Consider the following 22,308-nt stretch of genomic DNA (forward strand, 5'->3'; position numbering starts at 1 on the left):
ACAGGACTAGGGCTCCAAGGTCTACGGTAATACAAATAATTAAGAAGAAGAGCTGGTCAGAATATTTTTAAAAGCCTGCATTTTTTTCAAACTATTTTTCAGTTTATTTTCTGACCAGCTGTATTAGTAAGTCCTTTAAAACTCTTTGCTACATCACAAGAGATTTCCTTAGACACAATGAAACAGTTTCGCATGGAAGAGGATTTTTCACATTTGATTGCAATATTATTTGCATGCTCGCAGTGCCCAAAGAGCTAGGTGCTTCTCAGTCCCAACTGAAGACACTGGACCTGCCTCAAAGCTTACAGGAAAAGGGGAGGCTTGATTGTATTTAATAGGACAGCTGTCAAGACCAAACTAGTTTATTTAAAAAGCTTTCTCTCTGCTCTCTGTGTACATGAAAGGTTTTAGATTTTTTACCCTTTCCATAGTTGGTTTGAATTTCAGTTCACTTGGGCAATGAAAGTAGCATTAACGTGAAACTGACTGAAGTAGCACTAGTGGATTCCCATGCTGCAATGTTGAAAGGAGTTGAAAGGAGTGCATGAGAATGATCAGAATTCTTTTCACTCCTTAAATTACAGACAATGCTCTTTACACGGGGGTTTGTAAAACACTTTATCACCAGTCACCTAAATTTTTGTCCGAAAATGACTTGAGAGCATTTCTGAAGGAAGGCTGGAACAATTGTACGGTATTCAAAATATGGTGCAGATCATAGAGGATTAGGGTTGGAAGAGACCTCAGGAGGTCATCTAGTCCAACCCCCTGCTCAAAGCAGGACCAATCCCAACTAAATCATCCTAGCCAGGGCTTTGTCAAGCCGGGCCTTAAAAACATCTAAGGATGGAGATTCTACCACCTCCCATTCCAGTGCTTCACCACCTTCCTAGTGAAATAGTTTTTTTTCTAGTATCTAACCTACACCTCTTCTCATGATCTGTCTATTGTAACTGGCCATGCTACCTTGAGCTTATTTTTAAAATCACTTAAGATTGATAGAAATGTAACCAGTTTGCTGCTAGATACCAGTAGACAAGTGACCACCTCCACTGCCCACATTCCAGTCCCCACATACCTGGAAGAGGTAATCTCCTGGTGGGATATCAGTAATGTCAACCCATTGGCAGTCAATATCATGACGATAGACATCCCAGCATCCCACTGTGATTCCTTGTTCCCCAAAATTAGCACATTCGTACTGTTTCTGCACATCTACAGAGGAAAGAGGTGTGGACACAGAGTGCATGTCAGAACAATCGCAGCTGGTGTGGTGGGTATTCTCTTAACATCACTATGAGACAGGCAGTTCCTCTGTGAACAGAAGAGCGTATACACAGTGCTCCTGAGGTGAATATCGTATCTTAGGATAGTGCGTCCATCCCAAAGCAGCATTTATGAACTCAATGGATAGGAAGCCCCCTGAAATGCAGCCACTTCTGGGGTGGAATGCAGCAGTGTTTGTGACAGAAGGCCACAATGCTACATGAGAGGAAGTAAATAATTCTGTGTCCTTTTGAAATTAGAGGGGGAGTTTTAGGAAAACAGAATGTAAATACATGAGTTGGAATTTATCCGTGACAGCAGGTTAGCACTTCTCATGTAGAAAGTACCAGTGGTTCCTTCAACTCCCTCAAGAGACTTTAGGTCTCATCCAAAATGTTGCAGCTATAACAGTCTGCAGGGGCAGAGAACAAGATGATATCATGCACACCTTTTTCCTACCTAATCACCCAGATCTGTGGCTAGGAAATACTTGTGTCATTGGAAAATCTGGCCTTACATTTCTGACTCCAAACAGCCCTGCACCCAATGAGCTGAGCACGTTTGAAGCTCGTTATTCTTCATGTAATGGCACCAGGAACCTTTTGTAAGCACCAATAGATTTCGACTCTTTTCGTGGTTTAAAGACTAGGAAGCATTGACCTCCTTTGCCTCAAGAACAATCACAGCTCTTGGATGAGCAAGTTTGCCATCCTCCCTGCTAAGGGACATGGCTGGGTCTTTGGATTCTGAGAACACCAATAAATTCCCTACACAAACTTCCCACACTATGTGGATATAGCAAGAGTACCTGCTTCACATTCAGTGTCTTCCAAACAGAAACTGGCTTTGTGTCCTTCGGCCACCTTGGTACCATTGAGGTTCAACAGGTCGTAGTGTGTGAAAACCTCCATGCTGTGATAATGTCTGTAAGAGACAAAGAAATATAGTCTTTAGTTAGGATAGCTGTTAACTTACTGCCATCTTAAAAGCATAGCGTAACCCCTAGAGAGGAAGGATGATCCAGTGGTTAGGGCGTTAACCCACAACTTCGGAAAGCTGGGTTTAATTCCTTGCTCTGCCACAAACATCTTGTAGGACCGTGGGCAAATCACTTAGTTTGTGTGCCTCAGTTCCCCTTTAAAATGGATGAATGCTGCCATACCTCATGCATTAGAGAGCGGGAAACCAAGAGCGACTGGGGCCACATACGCATCTCAGAGAGATGGAAACCTTAGCCACCTTAGTTCAAAGGGCACAGAACATTAAGTTACTGGCCAGAAATTAACAGCAGAATCAGGTAAATTTAGTTTTGAGCTCCTTTCACTCTGCCTCAAACAGGATGGCTGGGTTCATACACACAGCCCACTTCATAATTTTAACCGGGTACTAACAGAGTCAGCTTGATCCTGTCTGCCCTGCTGTCAGACAGGTTCCTGCTCTACACAATGGCATTGTAGTCAGGGTGGTTCCAACAGTGTGGATAAATGTGTGTGTGTGAGGGAGCAATATTGTGCATCAAGCCACTGATTCAACAAAGTTGCTTAACTTCAATCATGTCTTTAAGTCCAACTGAAGTCAGTGGGACTTGTGCATAAGTGCTTTGCTGAATACGGATGGACTTAAAGACATGCTTAAAGTTAAGCATGGGCTTTGCTCAGTCAGGGCTTAGTTACACTGACATAACTCAGATCAGAATTTGTCCCCCGCTCCTTGGAACCAGTGGTAGAGCGAAGTGGCTGGAACATGGTTGTTGCCAGCATGGTTACCACCAAAGGCTCTCAGATACCATGGTGATAAGCACGTGAACAAAACAGGCCCCAAATCCTGCCATCTGATCCCTGCGAGCAGACCCGTGCCAAGCCTCATGGATTTTAGGAGCACTCGGGATGGGCCCCAAGAGTTCATCCGCACCGAGCCGATTGCGGGATTGGGCCAATTGCACAGAGCCTAATCCAAAATACATTGCTGAAGAGCTTTTAAAAAGTGGCTCGACTTGAACAGAAAGCAGAACTAGCCTTCTGCCTGTAAAAATAAATCAGGGCTTCTCAGTAAATGGTGCTCCCGAATACTGTCGGTCAGATGTTTGCAACATCAAACTACAGATGTGTTCATTTAACTAAAATGTGCTTCCAGACCAACGAAAAGCATTTTTTCCCTATAGGAAAAGAGGATTTTTCTTCATCCAAAATTGCTTTCACTGAAATCGCTGCCGGATGTTCTTAAGTCTCCCTTCACCTGGGCATTAAGTGGCTTTTCTCCATTTTTGTCCTGCTCCTGTATCACACGCCTGCTGAACAGGGGCTTCCAGTCCCGGCCTGAGACGACTGGAAAAAAGAGGAGCATTCTGTGGTAGCCAAGCTGCTGATTTTGAAGTCGTCTATTTTGGCTGCCTCCGCTGCAAAAACATTTAGAACCTAGGGTCTGACTCAGTTCCTAAAATATGTGTTTGCATCATTCCAACTGGTGCTTATATTCCAGTATTTACAGACTGGAGAGATGCAAGAGGAATATAGTTCATGTTCCTCCATGTAAACAATCCAGTTTCAAGCACACAGAGGGCCTGTAGCCTCTTCCCGAGCCTCTCCTCACTTCATTTAAGATGTTTTCCAAAAGACAGACCTTTGCTCCTTTTGAACAGCCAGTCTCAGTGCTTGGATGCTGTTGGGCCATGGTATTGTATGAGTCTCTATGTAATAAGAGGGACTCTTTCACAATGTAGCCACCTTGAGCAAGAGCCAACTACTGAAGGCTCAGAGAGGAACGGAGCCGGCAAGCAGTACAGAGGACCACAAAGAATCTGGAAGCTGGTGAAGAGGGTCAGCTGGATAGAATAGTCCCTGTGGAAGGTACTGCGTTGCCGAAGCCTCTCTACTGATCCCTCCCTATAAATGCTCACTCACTGTTTGGCAGACAGTGGAAACCTGTCCCCCAGTAGGGTGCTGAAAGCAACGACAAAGGGGATGCAGGTTTCTTCTCTCTATTGGTAAATCTCAAGTTGGTTTCCCTTTCCATCTGCCAGGCAAGATCTCCTGTTTATTTTCCATCTGTTTTGTGCAGTTGTGGAGCTGGCCCTACCCCCTCCAACCTCGCTGGAGCATGGTGGAGATGTCCTGACTCGAATGAAAGTCTGCCCAGAAGATGGACCTTGGTTCATTAAAAGCAGGTTGGCTGATTGCGGGAGTCAAATGGGAAGGAGATACAGGAGGAAGGGCTCCAGCTGGTCAAAGGGAAAAAGGAAGGGAAATGGGAGCGGAGGTTTCTGGGAGCCTGACTGAGGAGATATGAGCGATTATCTTTAAAGAGTCGTGGAAGACAAGTGAGATTCCAGAGGACTGGAAAAGGGCAAACAGAGTACCAATCTATAAAATGGGTAATAAGGACAGCCTGGGGAATTACAAGACCAGTCAGCTTCACTTCTGTACCCGGAAAGATAATGGAGCAAATAATCAAACAATCAATTTGCAAACACCTAGAAGATAATGAGGTGATAAGTAATAGTTAGCATGGATTGGTCAAGAACAAATTGTGTCACACCAACTCGATAGCTTTCTTTGACAGGGTAACAAATGGATGGAGGTGGGGGTGGGAGGAAGTGATAGAGATGGTATATCTTGACTTTAGTAAGGCTTTTGATACGGTCTCGCATGACCTTCTCAAACAAACTAAGGAAATGCAACTTAGATGGAGCTAATATAAGGTGGGTGCAAAACTGGTTGGAAAATCATTCCCAAAGAGTAGTTATCAGTGGTTCACAGTCAAGCTGGACGGGTATATGAAGTGGGGTCCCAATGGGATCAGTCCAGGGTCTGGTTCTGTTCAATATCTTCATCAGTGATTTAAAACATGGCATACAGAGTACACGTATACAGTTTGTGGACGACACCAAGCTGAGAGGCCTTGCAAGTGCTTTGGAGGATAGGATTAAAATTCAAAACAATTTGGACAAACTGGAGATATAATCTGAAGTAAATAGGATGAAATTCAATAAGGAAAAATGCAAAGTACTCCACTTAGGAAGGAACAATCAATTGCACACATACAAAATGGGAAATGGCTGCCTAGGAAGGATCACTGCAGAAAGGGATCTGGGGGTTATAGTGGATCATGAGTCAACAGTGTGACACTTGCAAAAAAGAGCAAGCATCATTCTGAGAAGTATTAGCAGGAGCGTTGTAAGCAAGACATGAGAAGTAATTCTTCCGCTCTACTCCACGCTGGTACAGCCCCAACTGGAGTATTGTGTCCAGTTCTGGGTGCCACATTTCAGGAAAGATGTGGACAAATTGGAAAAAGTCCAGAGAAGAGCAACAAAAACGATTAAAAGTCTAGGAAACATGACTTATGAGGGAAGATTGAAAAAACTGGGTTTGTTTTGTCTAGAAAAGGGAAGACTGAGGGGGCGACACGATAACAGTTTTCAAGTATGTAAAAGGTTGTTAAAGGAGAAGGAAGAAAAATGGTTCTCATTAACCTTGGAGGACAGGACAAGAAGCAATGGCCTTAAATTGCAGCAAGGGAGGTTTAGGATGGGCATGAGGAAAATCTTCCTGTCAGGGGGATTAAGCACTAGAATAAATTGCCTAGGGAGGTTGTGGAATCTCCATCATTGGAGATTTTTAAGAGCAGGTTAGACAAGCACCCGTCAGGCATGGTCTAGATAATACTTAGTCCTGCAGGAGACTGGACTAGATGACCTCCCAAGGTCTCTTCCATTCCTACAATTCTTGGCACCTGTCCCTTAGCTTAGGGCAATCAGGTGGTGAGCTCTTGTTTGAGGGTTATGGAACCATCGATGTTTCTGTATTACAAACCCCTTTGCATCATCCATGGGGAGGTAAGGAATTTTACCCAGGAACAGCTCAGCGTAGGCTACTTCTGGTGTCCTTCAGTGAATTTTGATTTCTCAGTAAAGCAAGCGACAATGAGATTCCAATCAGTTGTGCTACCTGGCTTCATCAGTGATTTTATATTGTAATAAACTGTGTGTATGCGTTTGCTATTGGTTGGAATCATAACTGCTTAAGTGTGTGTCACAGGCCATATACTCTTAAGGAGCTTCTCCTTTACTCCAGTGCTCCGGGCCTGTGCTTTTGAAGCAGAAGGACCCGAGTTCTATCCCAGATGTCTCCATGAAGCCTGAGTGGCTGTGGTGTGCAGCACAATGATAATGGCTCAAACATCTAGAAGAGGCCAGTTAGTGCTATTTGGGATGGTGGCTTTGAGATGTGGATGTGCCCATGTCCATGAGGAAATGGAGCCACCTCATCTCTCATGGCCAATAGAGGGCAGCAGAGTGGACTGTGTCTTTGGTGCTTGCATTTTGATTCGCAACAAATGCAGAGGGACCTAAGCACTCACCTGTGACAGTCGTGCCAAATCCAGGCGTGGCGGCCATTCTTCGGGCGGAAGTCAGCCTGCCCGTTGTTGTGGATCTGGGAGGAGAAGCGCAGGAGCCTCCTGTAACCAGTGGACACGGACGTGTTGGCAGCCGAGGTGGCCAGACAGTTCTCCTCAAGCGCACACTGCAGCAAGAACATCGGGCGGTCCTCCAGGTAGGAGGTTTGCTCCACCACTTCGGCATTGAGCACCAGATCCGGGGCAGCTGGTCGTGGGGAAAGGAAAATGTCTTTAGACCTATCCACACCAAAGCGACGGTTTGCCACTCAAATCATATCCCAATTGTAGCCATTGGCATAGCTGCCCCGCTGCACAGTCCTAGAGGGGGCAGGACAGGACCACAATCCGCGCTGTTTGAAACCAAGGTTTTCAACAAACTGCAATACACATGGCAGTTGGCTCAGGCTTGAGAAAGTGCAGAGATGTTGCTGGTGAGAAGGTCAGTGCAGGAAGCAGTGGCAAATACCTGAGTTTGGAGGAGGAGAGGCAGAGCACGTGGGAAACAGGAGGCTGTTCCCAATATGAGGTGGAAAGCCAAGGGCTGGAGAAGATGCTGGAGAAAGCAGTTACAGAGGAGCCGAAGACGGAATGAAAGTAGAGACTGAAGAAGGCGCACGAGAGGAAGAAAGAAAATCAATGAACTGAACATCAAATAAAAAGCTACGTCCCTACTGCTGCTTTTTGGACATTTAACTCTGTATTATTCAGACAGTCAGTGGATCCTAACATTTGCCAGTGTGTTAAAATAGAAAGATGGCCCAATGATTGGTAGGAGCCTCCCTCTTTCCTCCCAGCATCCCAAGAAAAGCCCTTTGGAAGGGAAATCTCCATGATCAGTATCACTTTTCTAGGTGTCTTGACGATTGGAAGAGGAAAACCAAGTAACTCACTTTCTGAGCAGGAAACTCCTGCGGCAAAGCGGCCGCCACCTCTGGGGCACGACACCTGGGCCCCGTCGTGCCGGCAGTGCGCCAGGGACATCTCCGTCCCGGAACACTTCACGCCACTCAAAATGACGTCATTGGCACTGACATCTCCGTGCCAGTACCAAGTTTCCTAGGGAGAGAGAGAGAGAGAGAGAAATGGGTCATTTGATTCCAGTGGCAGGTGCTCCTCTTTGGGAGAATGTCCAAGCACAGGTCACTGCTGGAAGGACAGACCCCACCGGTGTACTTTGATATGCAAGTTAGATCCATCCAAATCCCATAACTCCCACTGGAGTGAGGGGCAAGTGAGTACGAGGCAAACTATAGCACGGGAGACAGCATCAGGGTTCTTTGTGAATGCATGAACATTTGCATCTGTATTTGGAACGAGCCCTTTTCATATTTCTGGAGAGGTAATGCTCCCCTCAAAGCAAATCATTTAGAGGCCATCAAGTTAGGAAATGCTTATTCTGAAGAGAGACAGAGCTCTCACATCTATCACTTTGGGGCACATTTATTCACTTCAAAAACCAGGTAAGCCAGTTATTAATGATTTGCAGCACCATAGGGGAGACCCAGGTTTGAATCCTGGGTCAAGATTTCCAAAAGGGCCCAGGTGATTTTGTCTGCTAAACTTGAACCACCTTAAAGAGGCCTTGATTTTCAGAGGGTGGGTGCTCAGCACTGTGTAAAAACTCAGCCCCCCGCCCGCCCCTTTAAGAGCTCACAAGTTGGGCAGCCAGAATCACCAGTCACGTTTGAAAACCCTTGCCCCAGCCTTCAAAGGCTAAGGAGATCCCACTACCCTTTGGAGCAAATTGTAAGTAAGTGGTTAGTGTTCTGGGCTACCATGCGGGAAGGCCTGGCTTCTGTGCTAACCTCAGTCATGGGCCACCTGGCATGCAGAGATCCTGGAGCTGGGCTAATGTTTGCACAAGATGAGTTTTGCAATTCATCAGCCTGTCTCCACATTAAATTAGCCAGGAGCCACTTCCAGTTTAATGAGCTGGATGGGAATCCCTTTTTCATACGGGTACCAGGCTCCCCAGAGTGTGTGACCAGCCGCTGCTGTGCAGGGAGGCAGGAAGCAACAAGCAACAAAAACATAAGTTACTGTACATGGAGTGAAAAGAGAATGTGTGTCCATTTAGCAGGAGGAAAACTTAAAAAAAAAAAAAAAAAAGTCCCCCCGGCCCATTTTAAAAAGGAGGAAATAGTAGCAAAATATATATAACAATATTCACAGACATTCTGGTGCCATAGCTTTATCTGTAAATGTATTATCACGTTGATTCCTATATTAGGAGGCCTGCTTGGGCTTTTCTACCCGGTCAGAGATTGGGATCTTCATTAACAGGTTATCAGCGAGTTGCCCTGACAAGGGTACATGATTTCATTGTTTGACTTGCTGCTGGGATTTTGTACTGTCTTAAGTCAACTGAACTCTGTAGCAAGTGTATATATTTGTACACATAGGTATGCAGTCAGCCCTCGTGACATGGGTGTTGTACCACACCATCCTTAACTAACTCCCTTGGGCTTCAAGCCGTGCAATTTAGATAGAGCAAAGTTTAGCAATCTATATAAAATGAGCTGGAATTGTTGCCAATAGATATTTTAGAAAATGGCACATCCTGCCTTTTGTGGCTGTACTGAAGCCGCGGGGGTATCCGAGACAATCAGATGTCTATCTTATGATAATACTAAGCCCTTTGGATCTACAAAAAGCACTGTATAGACTTTTAACTAGTTAATCTTCACAACTGCCTGCGAGGTATTATCTGCACTGTATAGACAGGGAAATGGAGGCACAATTTAAGTGAGGTTAAATGACTTGCCACTGAGTTGCAGAGAATAGAAATCGGGGGATCTGACTCCCAGTCCCCTGCTCTAAGGCAGGAGACAACACTTCCCTCCCAGAGCTGGGAGTAGAACCCAGGAATCATGAGCGTCCTTTGTGCTGAGCATGGGTCACGGTTAAACATGGTTAAAAATATCTCTCCTTGTTTTTGGATATGTTTAAATTCCACTTTGCTGTAGTCCAACTCTACATCCACATCTCCACCCAGCCAGTTTATGAATTCATCCTCTCGGGCTGTTGGGATGGGCAGATACACTGCCACGTTAGGATGGGTGCCTGGCAAATAAATCATGTCTGCCTTGCAACATCTGTGCATCAGGGAGGGCCAGCAGGATGCTCCAGCATGAGACCAGAATGCTGTTGCATGACTAACACCAGAGATAGAGAATTAACAGCCAGACTGGCCTGGTGCAAGGCAGAGATGGTGTCAGCCAGAAAATAGGAAAACCCAGAAGATAAACAGGAAGGAATGTTTTGAAGCAAACGTTTTCCTATCGGAAACAAACGCGTTAAAGGCCTCTGACATGATTTTAGGGCCAGGTCCTCAAGTCCTCAACTCCCCAAGGGTAGCAAATGGTTCAGTGGCATAGTCTGAAAGGGTAACATGCTGTACCCAGAAATTGTGAAGTACTGTCTGCTGAGAGCTAGACAAGAACAGGAGTATCTCTACTGGTTAGAGCTGGAATCTAGGACCCAGGAGTCCTGAGCTGAGATTTTCAAAGCGGTTCACAGGATTTAAAATTAATGGAAGATGTGTTATTAAATCCCCTGAACAGCTCGGAAGATCTCAGCCCTCCACCTATTCCCAGCTCTGCCTCTGTGCAACTACAGGCAAGCCACTTAGCCTTTCTGTGCTCAGCTTATGTAAAACCGAGATTGTTATATTTAACAACCTCACAGGGCCGTTACGAGACTTAGTGGTTTAAGAGACAGGATGGTCTAACACCTATAGCCCCTCATCTGGATCTCAAAAGATCTAGATTCAGTTTCTGGCTCTGCCATCAACTTCCTGTTTGACCTTGGACAATCTGTCTCTCTCTCTGTCTTAGCTCCCCTCCTGTAAAATGGAGATAACATTCCCTCTTCCCCTGCTTTTACCCGTCTTTCCTATTAAAACTGTAAGTTCTTCAGGGCCGGGGACTGTCTCTTACTAGGGGTATGTACAGCACTGTGGGGCCCTGATCTTTCTACTGTAATTCCGTGTGGGGACTGCTTGGAGATCTGCAGCTAAAGGGGGAACTGAGTATAGTGGATTAATTGTATCCACATGAACTCCAAATTCCAAATTAATTGTAAATATAGACAGTTTCCCTGGTGGACCAATGCAGGATTATTCCCCACTGTCCCTTGCCCTGTCTAGTAGTCCCAAGACTTCTTCCTCCTGGCTAAGAACCCAACATTGGTTGCAGCTGCAAGGGGTGAAGTAAAAAAATCACCTTATGCTGATCTATGTGAAAGTGTCAAAGCTGGGAATGCATTTCAGGTAGAGAAGGAATGGTCTGTACCATGGCTGCTGTTGCAACACACTGTCTCATTAACCCTGTTAGCAATGCCCTCTGCACACACAGCTAACCCCTGTTCCCCACAGTGTTGCTTTATGTTCATGTGTATAATGCACCCTGGTCCCACATAAGGGTCTTTTCTATTCTAAATACCCGCGGCCCCTGCTAAAGGAAAATATCTCGTTTCAAGACAGCCTATTGGTGCCGCGTCAATAGAGCCGGGAGACTGGGAAGGGCGGTGTTCGATGGATGCAGCCGCCCTGGGCTCTTGTACGCTAGCTTGGCAGCTGCACAAGAAAATAAACTCAAAGAGCCAAAGCAGCGGCTTGTGAAGGTGGATTGCTAAACTAGCTGTGAATTCAAAGCCCTGCATGAGAGAAATGACAGCACTATGCCCCCACCCCAATCCCTGAAGAATTAGGCCCTTCTGACCAGTGCTAGGACATGGTGGAGGGAGGGTCACCATCAACCTGAAGGCCTACAGCGGTGGGAAATCATTGCCTGGAGGCAGCCTACAGGTCACTAGTTTAGGGCATGACGAACTAGAAGAGCCCAAAGGCCACGAGGTTAGTGGCATCTCCACTAGGCCACTCACCCCAAAGTTGTGCTGGTGGAATAACCTGGGCAGCCTCAACATACCAAAGGTGGGGAACAGCAACTCAGCCTTCCCCTCAAAGCACAAAGGGGCAGGCTGGCTGGCTGGAGAAATGGGATGGGAGAGGGTAGTCGGCCTATCAAGTGGATTCCTGAAGACACCGGGGAAGAAGTGGCTGCATGGGCAAGCCCCTGAAGGAGGAACTGGATCCTAAGGGAGTGCAGTTAAGGCCTCCCGATCCAGTAGAACTGCTGCCAGGTAAGGGGAGGCTGGAGCCTGGTGGGGAAGAAGCTTCTTTGGAGGGTCTCTGGCTACATTAACATAGGAGCATTGTGCAGCTTTGGCCGGCTCCCTCAAAAGCTTTTGTATAGGAATTACAACGTTTGGATTGCCCGGGGCCCTGGAACCCTCTCTGCCGGAAGGTGGGTTGTCTGCGCCTCCCGCTTAGATGACAGCTGTTTAATCTCAATGGTCTTCCAAGGACCTATATGCTCCATCTCTAGCCCTGTTGGTTGCTCTATGATAATGCTGTCTAGAGTCTGCCATGTTCACTGGGCCTAATATTTAACATTCTCCATGGAGATCCCAGATGGAGTCGTTTATTACACAGAGACAATAACTCACCTACCACAGAGCGGCACTCAGGTTTTGCCTAGAGTCTCGCCTATCTTCAGAGCGAGCTACCCAGTCCCCGGCAGGATTCAGGAGCTATTAGTTATTTGAAGGCCTCACTCTTTACCCACATTAAACAAGCCCAGGAAGGCAGCTGGCATTATTTTGTACTGTGTTATTAGGGTGAAGCAAGATTGTGCTAGGCACATCGCATACCACAGCGAGACAGTCCCCTTCCCTGAAAAGCTTGACATGTTTGCCTCAGCTCTGGACAAGGGTCTTTCTTGGGACAGGCCTCCGTTGCTGCCCCATTCACTAGCTGTCCTGCCTGGCTGGCTTCCTTTATAGGGATTGCATTCTGCCTCCCTAGTCTCCTACTGCCATTTCGTTTGGATCGTTTGGTAACTCTCTGCTCCCTGTCTTAAGCTGTTCTGCAACGTTCCTGTGTCCTGCTAAGCTGCTGCCACATTCTAGCCTAGAAGTGCAGGGCAGAGAAAACAATCCTATAGATAGTCTCTGTCAGCCAAAGTGCTGTGGGGGGGGGCGTCCCTTACGATGGAAGTTGTCACAACATTGCCCCAGATGTGCCACAGAAACCAGCAGAAAAGGAGTTAGGAACTGCAGCCCTGAGATGCAAGTTTCCAAAAGGTTTGTTTTCCTTGGCAGCCCTGCCATTTCTGCCCTAGGGCAAGTGATATGGCTGCTCTGGTGCCCACTATGGTGGCAGCCCTGTCCTATACCTATCAGCCATGATGTACTTTGTAGTGCATGCTGCACCCAAGGCTAGACCAGATCATTCTGGACTCACCGTGGGATGGAGGCTGTGGGCATTCCTGCAGAGGGCATTCAAGGAGCTTGTGCATTTGTTTCGGACAGTGAGAGAGAGAGGTAGGAACCTACTTGCAGAGCATAACTGGTGTCAGCCCAGAGTAAAGGGGTCATCGAGATCAAAGAGTTCCCCTTGGGATTTAAACAAACTCCCTTGGGCTGCTCCCAACCACTGCACCCCCCCGGAAGCCTTCGTGCTGCTGGAAGTATAGTCCTGTCTCGTCGGCTGAAGGGCGTACGTGGCAGGCCCATGGGACACACTGCTGGGAGCTAAGGGGCTGGATGGCTCCAGGGAATCTCTGCACTGGCGAGCAAAACCATTACCATGTGATTGACGCTCGGGGGTTGTGTGTGGAACAGGGAGGCTCCCCACAGCCTGGCGGTTAACCCCCTTCCCTCCATCACTGCTGGCAGGCTCAGCAGGGAGGCCAAGGATAGATTGAGCCCTGCAGACTGAACTGTCACGCACCTCACGGGTGCTCCTGCTCGCCCAGGGTTGAGGTACGCCGGCAGGGCAGCGTGCCCAGAGGCTGCCTGTGCGGTACCTGCTCTGTGGATCAACACAGGGCTGGGGGCAAAAGGTCCCCTCGCTCCTCTCTGCCCAGAGCCCACGCCACAGAGAGGCGACGTACCTGAAAGGCGTGGCTGGCGAAGCCGAGGCCGAGCTGGCGACACACCACCATGGCTTCCACGGTGCTCCAGTTCTGGCTGCAGACAGTCCCCCACTTCAGAGTGCCATTGCGCTGCACGAGGACTTCGACCCGGCCCTCGTAGGGGTTACGGCCGCCGCTCAGACGCAGCTGCAGATTATCAAGGGAAGAGAGAAATAGCCTCTTCAGTTCTCTGAAAGCGTCTGCCAGGAATTTCCCAATGACCTAGTTCCACATCTGAACAGACACAGGCTCGCAGATGTGGGCAGCAAAACACATTCTCCGCTCGCATCTGAGTGAGTGATTTATAAAAGGACCATCCCAGCTGGTGGCATGTGGAATTGTTTGCAATGAAGCTACAGCAGCTGGGGAGGGAAAATTCAGATCCTTCTAGCCTCGCTGTGATCCTAGGGTTAAGGCACTGGACTGGGACTCAGGAGATCAGGTTCAATTCCTGGTTCTGCCACCGACTCCGCGTGTGACCTTGGGCAAGTCAATTCAGTTCTGCAGCTGTAAAGTGGGGATGATAATATGTCCTTCTCCAGCCCTTAGGGACACAGGCTTTACCCGTTTGGATCAGACCCATCTAGTCCAGTACTCTGACAGTGGCTGCTCCCGACTGAAGTAGGTGCAAGACACTGGGTAGTAGACAGTTTTAGGGTAACAGGCTCCCCAGGGAAAGTTTTCTCTAAGGTCAGTTCTAGCCCTGAAACAGGAAGTTTTCTATCCCTTTCAAACTCAAGTTAACAGTTACTACTGTCTTGTGGTATTAGATTGGACAGTAAGCGCCTCTTAGCAGAGCCAGTCTCTCACTAGGTGTTTATACAGCACCTAGCACAATGGGGACTAAGTCTGGGGACTTTAGGCACTGCTATAATGGAAATAATAAATAAGGTCTCATCATGCTAAGCAGGGGCCTACACAAACTGCAGGACATGCTGGAATTATTAATATTTATTAAGCACTGAGCAGAGAGGTCACAAAATAATTATAAATAAGACAGCTCCTTGCACTTTTAGAGCATTTTGCAGGCCTGGATCTCAAAGCCCTTTCCGAAAAGGTGGAAGGCAGTCTCATTATCCCCTTTTTAGAGATGGAGAAACTGAGGCATGGAGAACGGAAGCGATTGGCCAAGGTCACACTGCAAGTCAGAAGCACTGCTGAGAATACAACGCAGAACACCAGACCCCTCCCTGTCTTCTAAACCCTAGCAGGCCCTCTAACTTATCAATATGGAACCATTAATAAACTCAGCTTGGCAAATCTTCACACATCTTTCCATGACCTTATTATTATTTGCGTTTCCCTTCCCACCCATTCTCTCGTCCATTTAGACAGTAAGCTCTTCAGGGCAGAAACAGTCTCTTCCTATGTGATTCTCTCGTGGCTAGCACAATATAATAGGCACTGCTATCATACAAATAAGAAATAAAGGACATGCCCAAAACCTATGCACCACTTCTATGCTGATGAAATCTTCAGGATAGGGCTTGAGTACAGCATGGGCTTTGTGCAGACTCTGCACAGGGATGAGTTTCACCCACAGGGAATACTCAATGGCATTAAGCGTAGGACTTTAATATCACCAAGGGGCAGCCCAGCAGAAGTTAGGAAGCACAGCATTTGGGGAATTATTGTTCTGCTGCTCAAAACATATTTTGCTCTCTGGTCTAACATAATACAGATGTCAAAATTCATGGAACAAGAGTTTAGCCAAATGATTCTGACACGATCTTTGTTCTTACTGGCAAGAGAGATCCCGAGTCAGTGTTTGAAGGGCTGTGGCAGAGTACCAGTGGTTAGTATGAACCTCTGCAAGAGCCCACATGCTACTTCCAGATGGACCAAGCCCCGATTCATACCCTCCCAGTCTTGGCTTTTTCCTTTGTAGAACAGAAAATAATCCACAGCACACTGGATTAGTAAGCAGAAGTAACCTAGTCCCACACACATCTTAACTTCTAATGAGAGTTGGGGGTCCCAGGACAAACCCACACAACAGTGTCACTGCTGTGCAGTGGGAGAAGGAAGGGGAACACAACCCGTGTGTGACAGCACTTTGATTGTAAATGCAACTGGTGGTTTATGCCTGAGGCATTTCTGTGCTGCCCATCACCATGGTATCTGAGTGCCTCCCCCTGAGGGAGAGGTGCGTTCTTATCCTCCTTTTATAGATGGGGAAACGAAGACAGGGAGATGGTATGTATGCCCATGTATCGGAAATGATCTCTATGTCCCTCAGTCTTTGGCTGCTCAGCTTTAGACACAGTCTCTGATTTTTAGCGGTACCGAGCACCAGCAGCTTCCATCAAGGGAAATCAGGCCCCAGGTGTATAAAGTTGGGCAATCAAAAAAACCCAGAGACACACAAAATTAGAGGCTGCTTTAAAAATCTGGCTCTAGGTGACCTGTGCAGGGTCACCCAGGACAGTTATATTACAGCTGAGAATGCAACCCTAATTAAGGACATTAGCCAATCAACCATCCTTCCTTTCAGTATGGAACATCCTCATATCCTGATGGAGTTTAAAGGTAGTTAGCGCAAGGTCGACCCAGATGCAAAACCTCAACCCTGGATGTCTGCCCTGTGAAATCAGTGTGACTGTTCGCTGCTCTAGCTCCCTTTTGGTCTTCCTTGAGAAAAATCTCACTTGCTCACGTGGGGGGTGAGATGCCCCACTACGCAGAGAGCCAACACAGGCACCACTTAAGCCCTATTTCGAAGGTTAAAGTGGGACTTAAGTGGCCCACAAACCTCGCGCTGGGCCCATTGCTGAGAGGTTAATTTCACCCTTGGCTCATTTGACACCGACACAAAGCAGCAGAACGTTCCTCCTGAGCAGGTGCAATGCCAGAATGAGACACACAAGGCTCACTCTGAGACACAGCACGTCCGTTGCAGGATTTTCTTTAGAAAGCACAATTGCCAGAACCAGTTATTTCCCCAGGATATTTTTCGGGACTGGAAAAAAACACAGCCCCCGGAAAACCATTTGGTCCCTCTTCCGAAAGCTGTTTGATTGCAGCTTCAAAGTCACAAGTAGTTCCAGTATTTTGTCTTTCAGAAACGTTAAATACAGTTATCATCTTGAGGAAATGGCTTCAATCTTAACTGCGTAATCTCTGACACATGGCAGCTCGTTAAAGTCACAGGACGCTTTTTGTTTTCCTTTGAGACATCCATGCCATGTGTTAGTATTTCTCAGCAAAACTTATTCTACATTTCCTCTCCTAGCCTCCAGCCTAGTTTGACACGACCGTTGTTTTAGGACGTAGGCCTTGAACAAAGATAGGGGGACATAAAAGGTGGATTACATCCTGTGCACGCTGATTGGAACATTAAAGATCTATCCCGCCTCCACAAATCACTAGACTAAATGACAGTGGGTAGCCCAGGTTAGAGTCTTTAAAAACTCCTTTCCCATCAACAGCTTAACTGAGGGTCATGTGTGTTGTGCTAGCAGAAGTCAAGGGAGATGGGGCTAATATTTAAGCAATAATAATTTTAGCTATGCTTGACTTAAATCTGTTGCAAAGCTGGATAGGCTACTTTGTACCTAGATGCATCGTTAGGTGCCTAAATACCTTTAAAATCTGGCCCTAAGTCACTATTGAAAATGGGACTTAGGCACTTTTGAAATCATTACCCCGTGTCCTTCTCATTGTCAACACAGGGTTATGCCCAACTGTGCATTTCATAGTTTTTTTGTCTGGCCTAGTTTTATGTCTCAAGTGATGGGGCTTCCACCACTTCCTTTGGGTGACTATTCCCACAAACACTTTGAGATCATAATAGGTACTCGGGTACTATAGTGAAGAAGGCCATATAAGGAGGGGGTGGGGGGAAGAGAGAGAGAGAGAGAGAGAGAGACAGACAGACAGACAGAGACACACACACACACCACATTGTATTCTTGTTACATCCACATAATTTGACTTCTCACCTGATTCTGGAAACCCATGGCTGGAACGTTGCACCTTACAGCAGCATCTTCTTCATGGTTACAACTGAGTGACTCTGTGTTGAACTTGCAGTCTGTGATGGATTTTTCAAACCCTGTACAGTCTATTTCATTTAGGTGAATGGGACCCATTCCTTTAAGAGAAAGAAATACAGGGTGGTCATTTCCCCGCCAGCCCCCCAAGGAGAGGGAAGCTGAAATCAGCAAAAGTTTATATTATTGCAGATGATCAACAATGAAATCCAGCATTCAACACACCAGCCCGAAAGGACTTCAGTTGATTTCTGCTAATGTCATCTTGCTGCTTGTTTTTAATGTTAAGAAATTATTTCCAGCAGTCTAAGATTTTCAAATGTGCCAGAAATAAAGGAAAAGCCAAGTTTCCACTCATCTGTAATTTACACACTTCAGCTGGAGAAAATTTTCAAAATGACCCAGTTTTTTGGCTGGTTTTATCGGACAGGAACCTGTAGTCGATCAAGCCCTGACATTTTAAATGGGGACATATATACATGTGCCAGGGCAAGAAAACAAAGTATGCAGATCCTTATAAAACTCCAGCCAAACAAGTAATCTCAAATACAGGTGTGCAGTCCAAGATTCCAAGAGCACCGACATTAACAAGGATTGTAAGAAGGTGTGGTCTTCGATTGTTATCATTTGAAAACTCTCTAGGCATTTTATAGCAGGAGTCACTGTATTGTCTAGGCCTGAGGATAGGTGTATGTTCAAATTTCTCTTCTACTTGACCTGCAGAGAATACTAAAATACCCACAGGTAATCAATAGTTGATCCAATGACACTTGAAACAGTGTGGTTCCTAGCATGACAAATGACTGCACAGAGCTGCATCTTGCACCAAGTAATGCCACATCATTCTTGAGCAAGAGACAGCAGAAAAGGATGAACACACAATACTCCCTCGTGGTTACATGTTGGTTACTCTCATATCCAGGACCTGGGTTCAATAGCTGGTCAGGGATAGAGGCTTTCCCCTGCTCTTGGTGGAAGGCATCAGATAATCCAGTAGGTCTTTTCCCACTCCTAAGACTTGTCATACTGGATCAGACCTGAGATCCCTGCAGTTCGGTATCCCCTGTCTGATAGTCATTGCCAACAGGTGTCAGAACTCCGCAGAAGATGATGTGGGATAATCTGCCCCACATATTAGGTCTCAACCTGGTCTCTTGACAGATCTCTAATTCCTGTGATTGTCTATGAGGAGAGAGAGAAAAGACAAATCTTCTGAACTTTACTATGGAGTCATCCTCTCTCTCAACTCAGCAGAAGCCAAACTGGCAGGTGGCATGTTCTACAGATGAATCATTTCAGTGTAGCCCACAGACGGCTATGCACATCTGACCCAAAGGTGTTCCAGATGCTCTTTACTGGCTAGCAGTCAGCTTTAGCTGGAGGGCGCTAGTGGGGGAAGGCATTACCCACAGACGAGGTTTCCAAGAAAGAAGAAGGAGTCCACCCACTGTTACTAAACATAAGTTACTTTCCCCCACCTCTTTAGTCAGCCCTTATCCTTTGAGGTGGATGTTAAGAGGAGCAGATGTCGGAAATGGCAAGCACTCCAAAAGTCATCACTTTTTTAAAAATATACTTATAGCACACAGCAATAGGCACCAGGCTGGTCCACTTGTAAGCATGACCTTGGAAAAACCGAAGATGTCCTGTGAGCACGTAATAGCAAGTGGGCAAACGAGGGGGAGAATGGCGATGCTTGTGTCACCACTGTCGACCGCCACAGTTGATTTCTTATTCCCCGTTGCTGGTTTTATTACAGTAGTACCCGAAGGACCCAACTCAAATCAGGGCCCCATTAAGCTCTGCATATAACCAGTAAGAAGAAGTCCCTGCCCTGAAGAATTTGTAATCTTCAAGGACCAGACAAAGGCATGACCATCATCCTCATCCTACAGCTTGAGAATTGAGAAACAGAGCAATTAAAGGACTTGCCCAAGGTCACCCAGAGAGTCTGTGGCAGGAAGCTGGGAACTACAGATCTTCTGAGTCACGGGCCAATGCCTTAACCACAAAACCATCCTTGTTTGGGCCTCATTAAAGAATAAGCTTACCCATCTCCATAGCTGTTCCTTTTAAGCTGACCCTCAAAGGAAAGGGCTGACTAAGGAACGCAGAGGTGGGTAACTAGTTTACCAACAGTGGTGGGGATGCTTTCTTGGAAAGCTCCTACACCCACCCTTCTACTAAATTTAACTGCTAGACAGAAAGAAGAGGTGGGAACACCTTTGGCTCAGATGTGCATAAATCTCTGTGGTTCACCCATCCACCTGGAGGACTTGCCACCAGTTCAGACTTCTGCTGAGTCATGACAGAGACCAGAAAAAAGGGGTTCAGCAGCAGAATCCAGAAGCATTTTTCTATTCGCTGCTCCTCTCTTCTCCTCAGAGCAATCACAGGGACAAAAGATGGAAAGGCCCAATTAAATCACCTGACTTGACATCCCGATAGTTCTCTTCCCCGATGCTCATAACTCTGTATTTTGCTGTTTCAAGAGGGCAGAGGATTATATTTGTTTAAAAAGGAAAACAACAATGGAAGTAAATGGGGAAATGTGTTTGTGCCGGTTGTTACTTCTTTATCTCATTAAAATCCTTGTAATCCACATCTGCAGAAGGTGAAATTGACACAAGTGTTCTGCCCTCTGTCAAATAGCTCAAGAAGGTGGCACAGTTTGATCTTGCCAACAATCGCACCCATTCTGGAGTCTGTGGAGAGTTTCGGACTGGAGGGGCTTAATGCAAATATTTCACACAGCTCTCAGTAAGATCCCCCATTTGACTGAATTTTTCCCACCATTCATTGCTCCCCACTCAAGCCAACTCCCATGTCCCCAAGGTTTCTGAAGCCTTTGACCAACACTGTAGATTGGAAGAAGCGAAGGGGGGGGGGCGTGTGTGCGCGCATTTTGTCCAACAGAAAAACCCTTTTTCGGTGCATGTTGCAATACCTCCAGGTGGGACTCTGGAATTAACACGTGCACTGAGCAGAACACACAGAAAACAGAGCTCTCCAGTAAGATCCTAATTATAATGGAAACTGCAAGCCCTCCCCCCCCCACCTCCCCTTGTAATATTTTTATTGGAATGAGACGTTTCACATACGTCAGATGGTATAAGGACATCGTTTGTGCGTGCTGCACTTCCAAACCCCTTCCCACAGGGTGTAGTTAGTATGAGGTCCAGGGAAGGGAATGCACTTAATGTTATATCAGCTAGACTGCATGAAGCACTAGACCACCATACAGACGAGATAATCCAAAAGGCACTTCTATCTTGAGCTCCGAAAATTCTGTGACCCTACGTTCCTAGCCTGCCTACAGCTCTCACAGAAGCCAATAGTCCGGCCCCGGCTTCTGCAGAAGCCGATGGAAGGCTTTACACAAAAAGGAGACTAACAATGGAAGCCAAAGAGAACATGTCTCTGCCTGTTCTGGTTTCTCTCTCATATTAAAATCCTTCTTGTGCTCGACCACTGGAGAGGGTGGGATTCCAGATGGGTTTGACACGGACGCAATAATTTGGCCCTCTCTCACACATATCAGGGAACCTGGATGGTTTAGACCTTGCCCAGGATTGCCGGATGGATTGGGTCCTAAGTTTCTGTCCCCATAGAAAAATCTTAAATAAATAAATACATACAGGAAAAACAATCATCGGAGAGAGAGAAAAGAGGTGGGGAAAAGGAACAGGGACCTAGCTCTTTGATTCACCTCACCCCTGCAAGTTTTGTCCTTCTCTGTTAAGTCTCTTTGCTGACTCTGCATGTCAAAGACCAACCCCCTTGCACTGGAACGTTTCCGTGTTGCAGGACAGTCTGTGCTGAAAGTTGCTGATAAAACGGAAAAATAGGGCTACATTTCTTCTGGGTAAAGAAGTGACTTTGTATAGTTGCATAGGAGGTGATCCTATAAATCTGATTCATGCAAGCGGTCCCATTAAGTTTGAAGGAACTACTTGTGTGAGCAAGAGGTACAGGATTGGACGCCCATATACCATTCTACTATATACAATACTTTTCTGGGTACTATAGATACATGTTTTCTCCTAGGCTTTTGGGGATGGGGAGCACTCAGAGTTAGAACGGTTTGATGGACATGTAATTAAGGCACTGGCCTGGGACTCAGGAGATTGAGGTTCGATTCCCAGCTCTTCAACAGACACCCTGGGAGAGTTATTTAATTGGTCTCCTAGTTCCCCCATCTGTAAAATGGGGCTACGTTTGGCTTGTTTAGTGAGGTTGAGAATTCATCGAGTTTAAGGCCAGAAGGGACCACCAGATCATCTAGTCTGACCTCCCGTATGTCACAGGGCATGTTTACACTGCAATCAGAGGTGTGGCTGCAGCATGTGTAGACGTACCTGAGCGAGCTTTGATCTAGCTCGCTGGAGTAACAATTGCAGCACGGGCCAGTCGTCCGAGCAAAGAGCCAGGATTCCAGATGGGTTTGCACAGCCCATGCTGCCGCGGCTTCATTGCTGTTACTCAAGTTAGCTAGACCTAAGCTACTCGGGGTCGTTTCCCCATGCTGGGGTCACACCTCTGTATGGCATATGGGATTAAGAGCTATCCCGTTACACCATATGAAATGCAGTCACATCAGGCTCTTATCCTCCTGCAATAAGCAGAGATGACTTTCTGGAGAGAAGACTCATCAAGATTTATTGATCCGAGAGAGA

At 46.6% G+C, this 22,308-nt stretch overlaps 1 protein-coding gene across 5 annotated transcripts in view; it reads right to left on the reverse strand.

The window, feature by feature from the left end:
- Positions 1-22,308, reverse strand: part of LOXL2 (lysyl oxidase like 2) — a 97,279-nt gene that overhangs the window by 3,871 nt on the left and 71,100 nt on the right. For all 5 annotated transcript variants that reach the window (XM_073324947.1, XM_073324949.1, XM_073324951.1 and 2 more), the window contains 6 exons: positions 17,582-17,733; positions 13,620-13,787; positions 7,554-7,719; positions 6,625-6,868; positions 2,075-2,190; positions 1,079-1,215 (listed from right to left, as the gene is read on the reverse strand). In XM_073324947.1, coding sequence (XP_073181048.1) covers positions 1,079-1,215; positions 2,075-2,190; positions 6,625-6,868; positions 7,554-7,719; positions 13,620-13,787; positions 17,582-17,733 — 983 coding nt within the window. The remainder of the gene's footprint in view (positions 1-1,078; positions 1,216-2,074; positions 2,191-6,624; positions 6,869-7,553; positions 7,720-13,619; positions 13,788-17,581; positions 17,734-22,308) is intronic.

Source organism: Lepidochelys kempii, chromosome 26 (genome assembly GCF_965140265.1).
Source record: "Lepidochelys kempii isolate rLepKem1 chromosome 26, rLepKem1.hap2, whole genome shotgun sequence".
In the NCBI taxonomy this organism is placed as follows: domain Eukaryota; kingdom Metazoa; phylum Chordata; order Testudines; family Cheloniidae; genus Lepidochelys; species Lepidochelys kempii.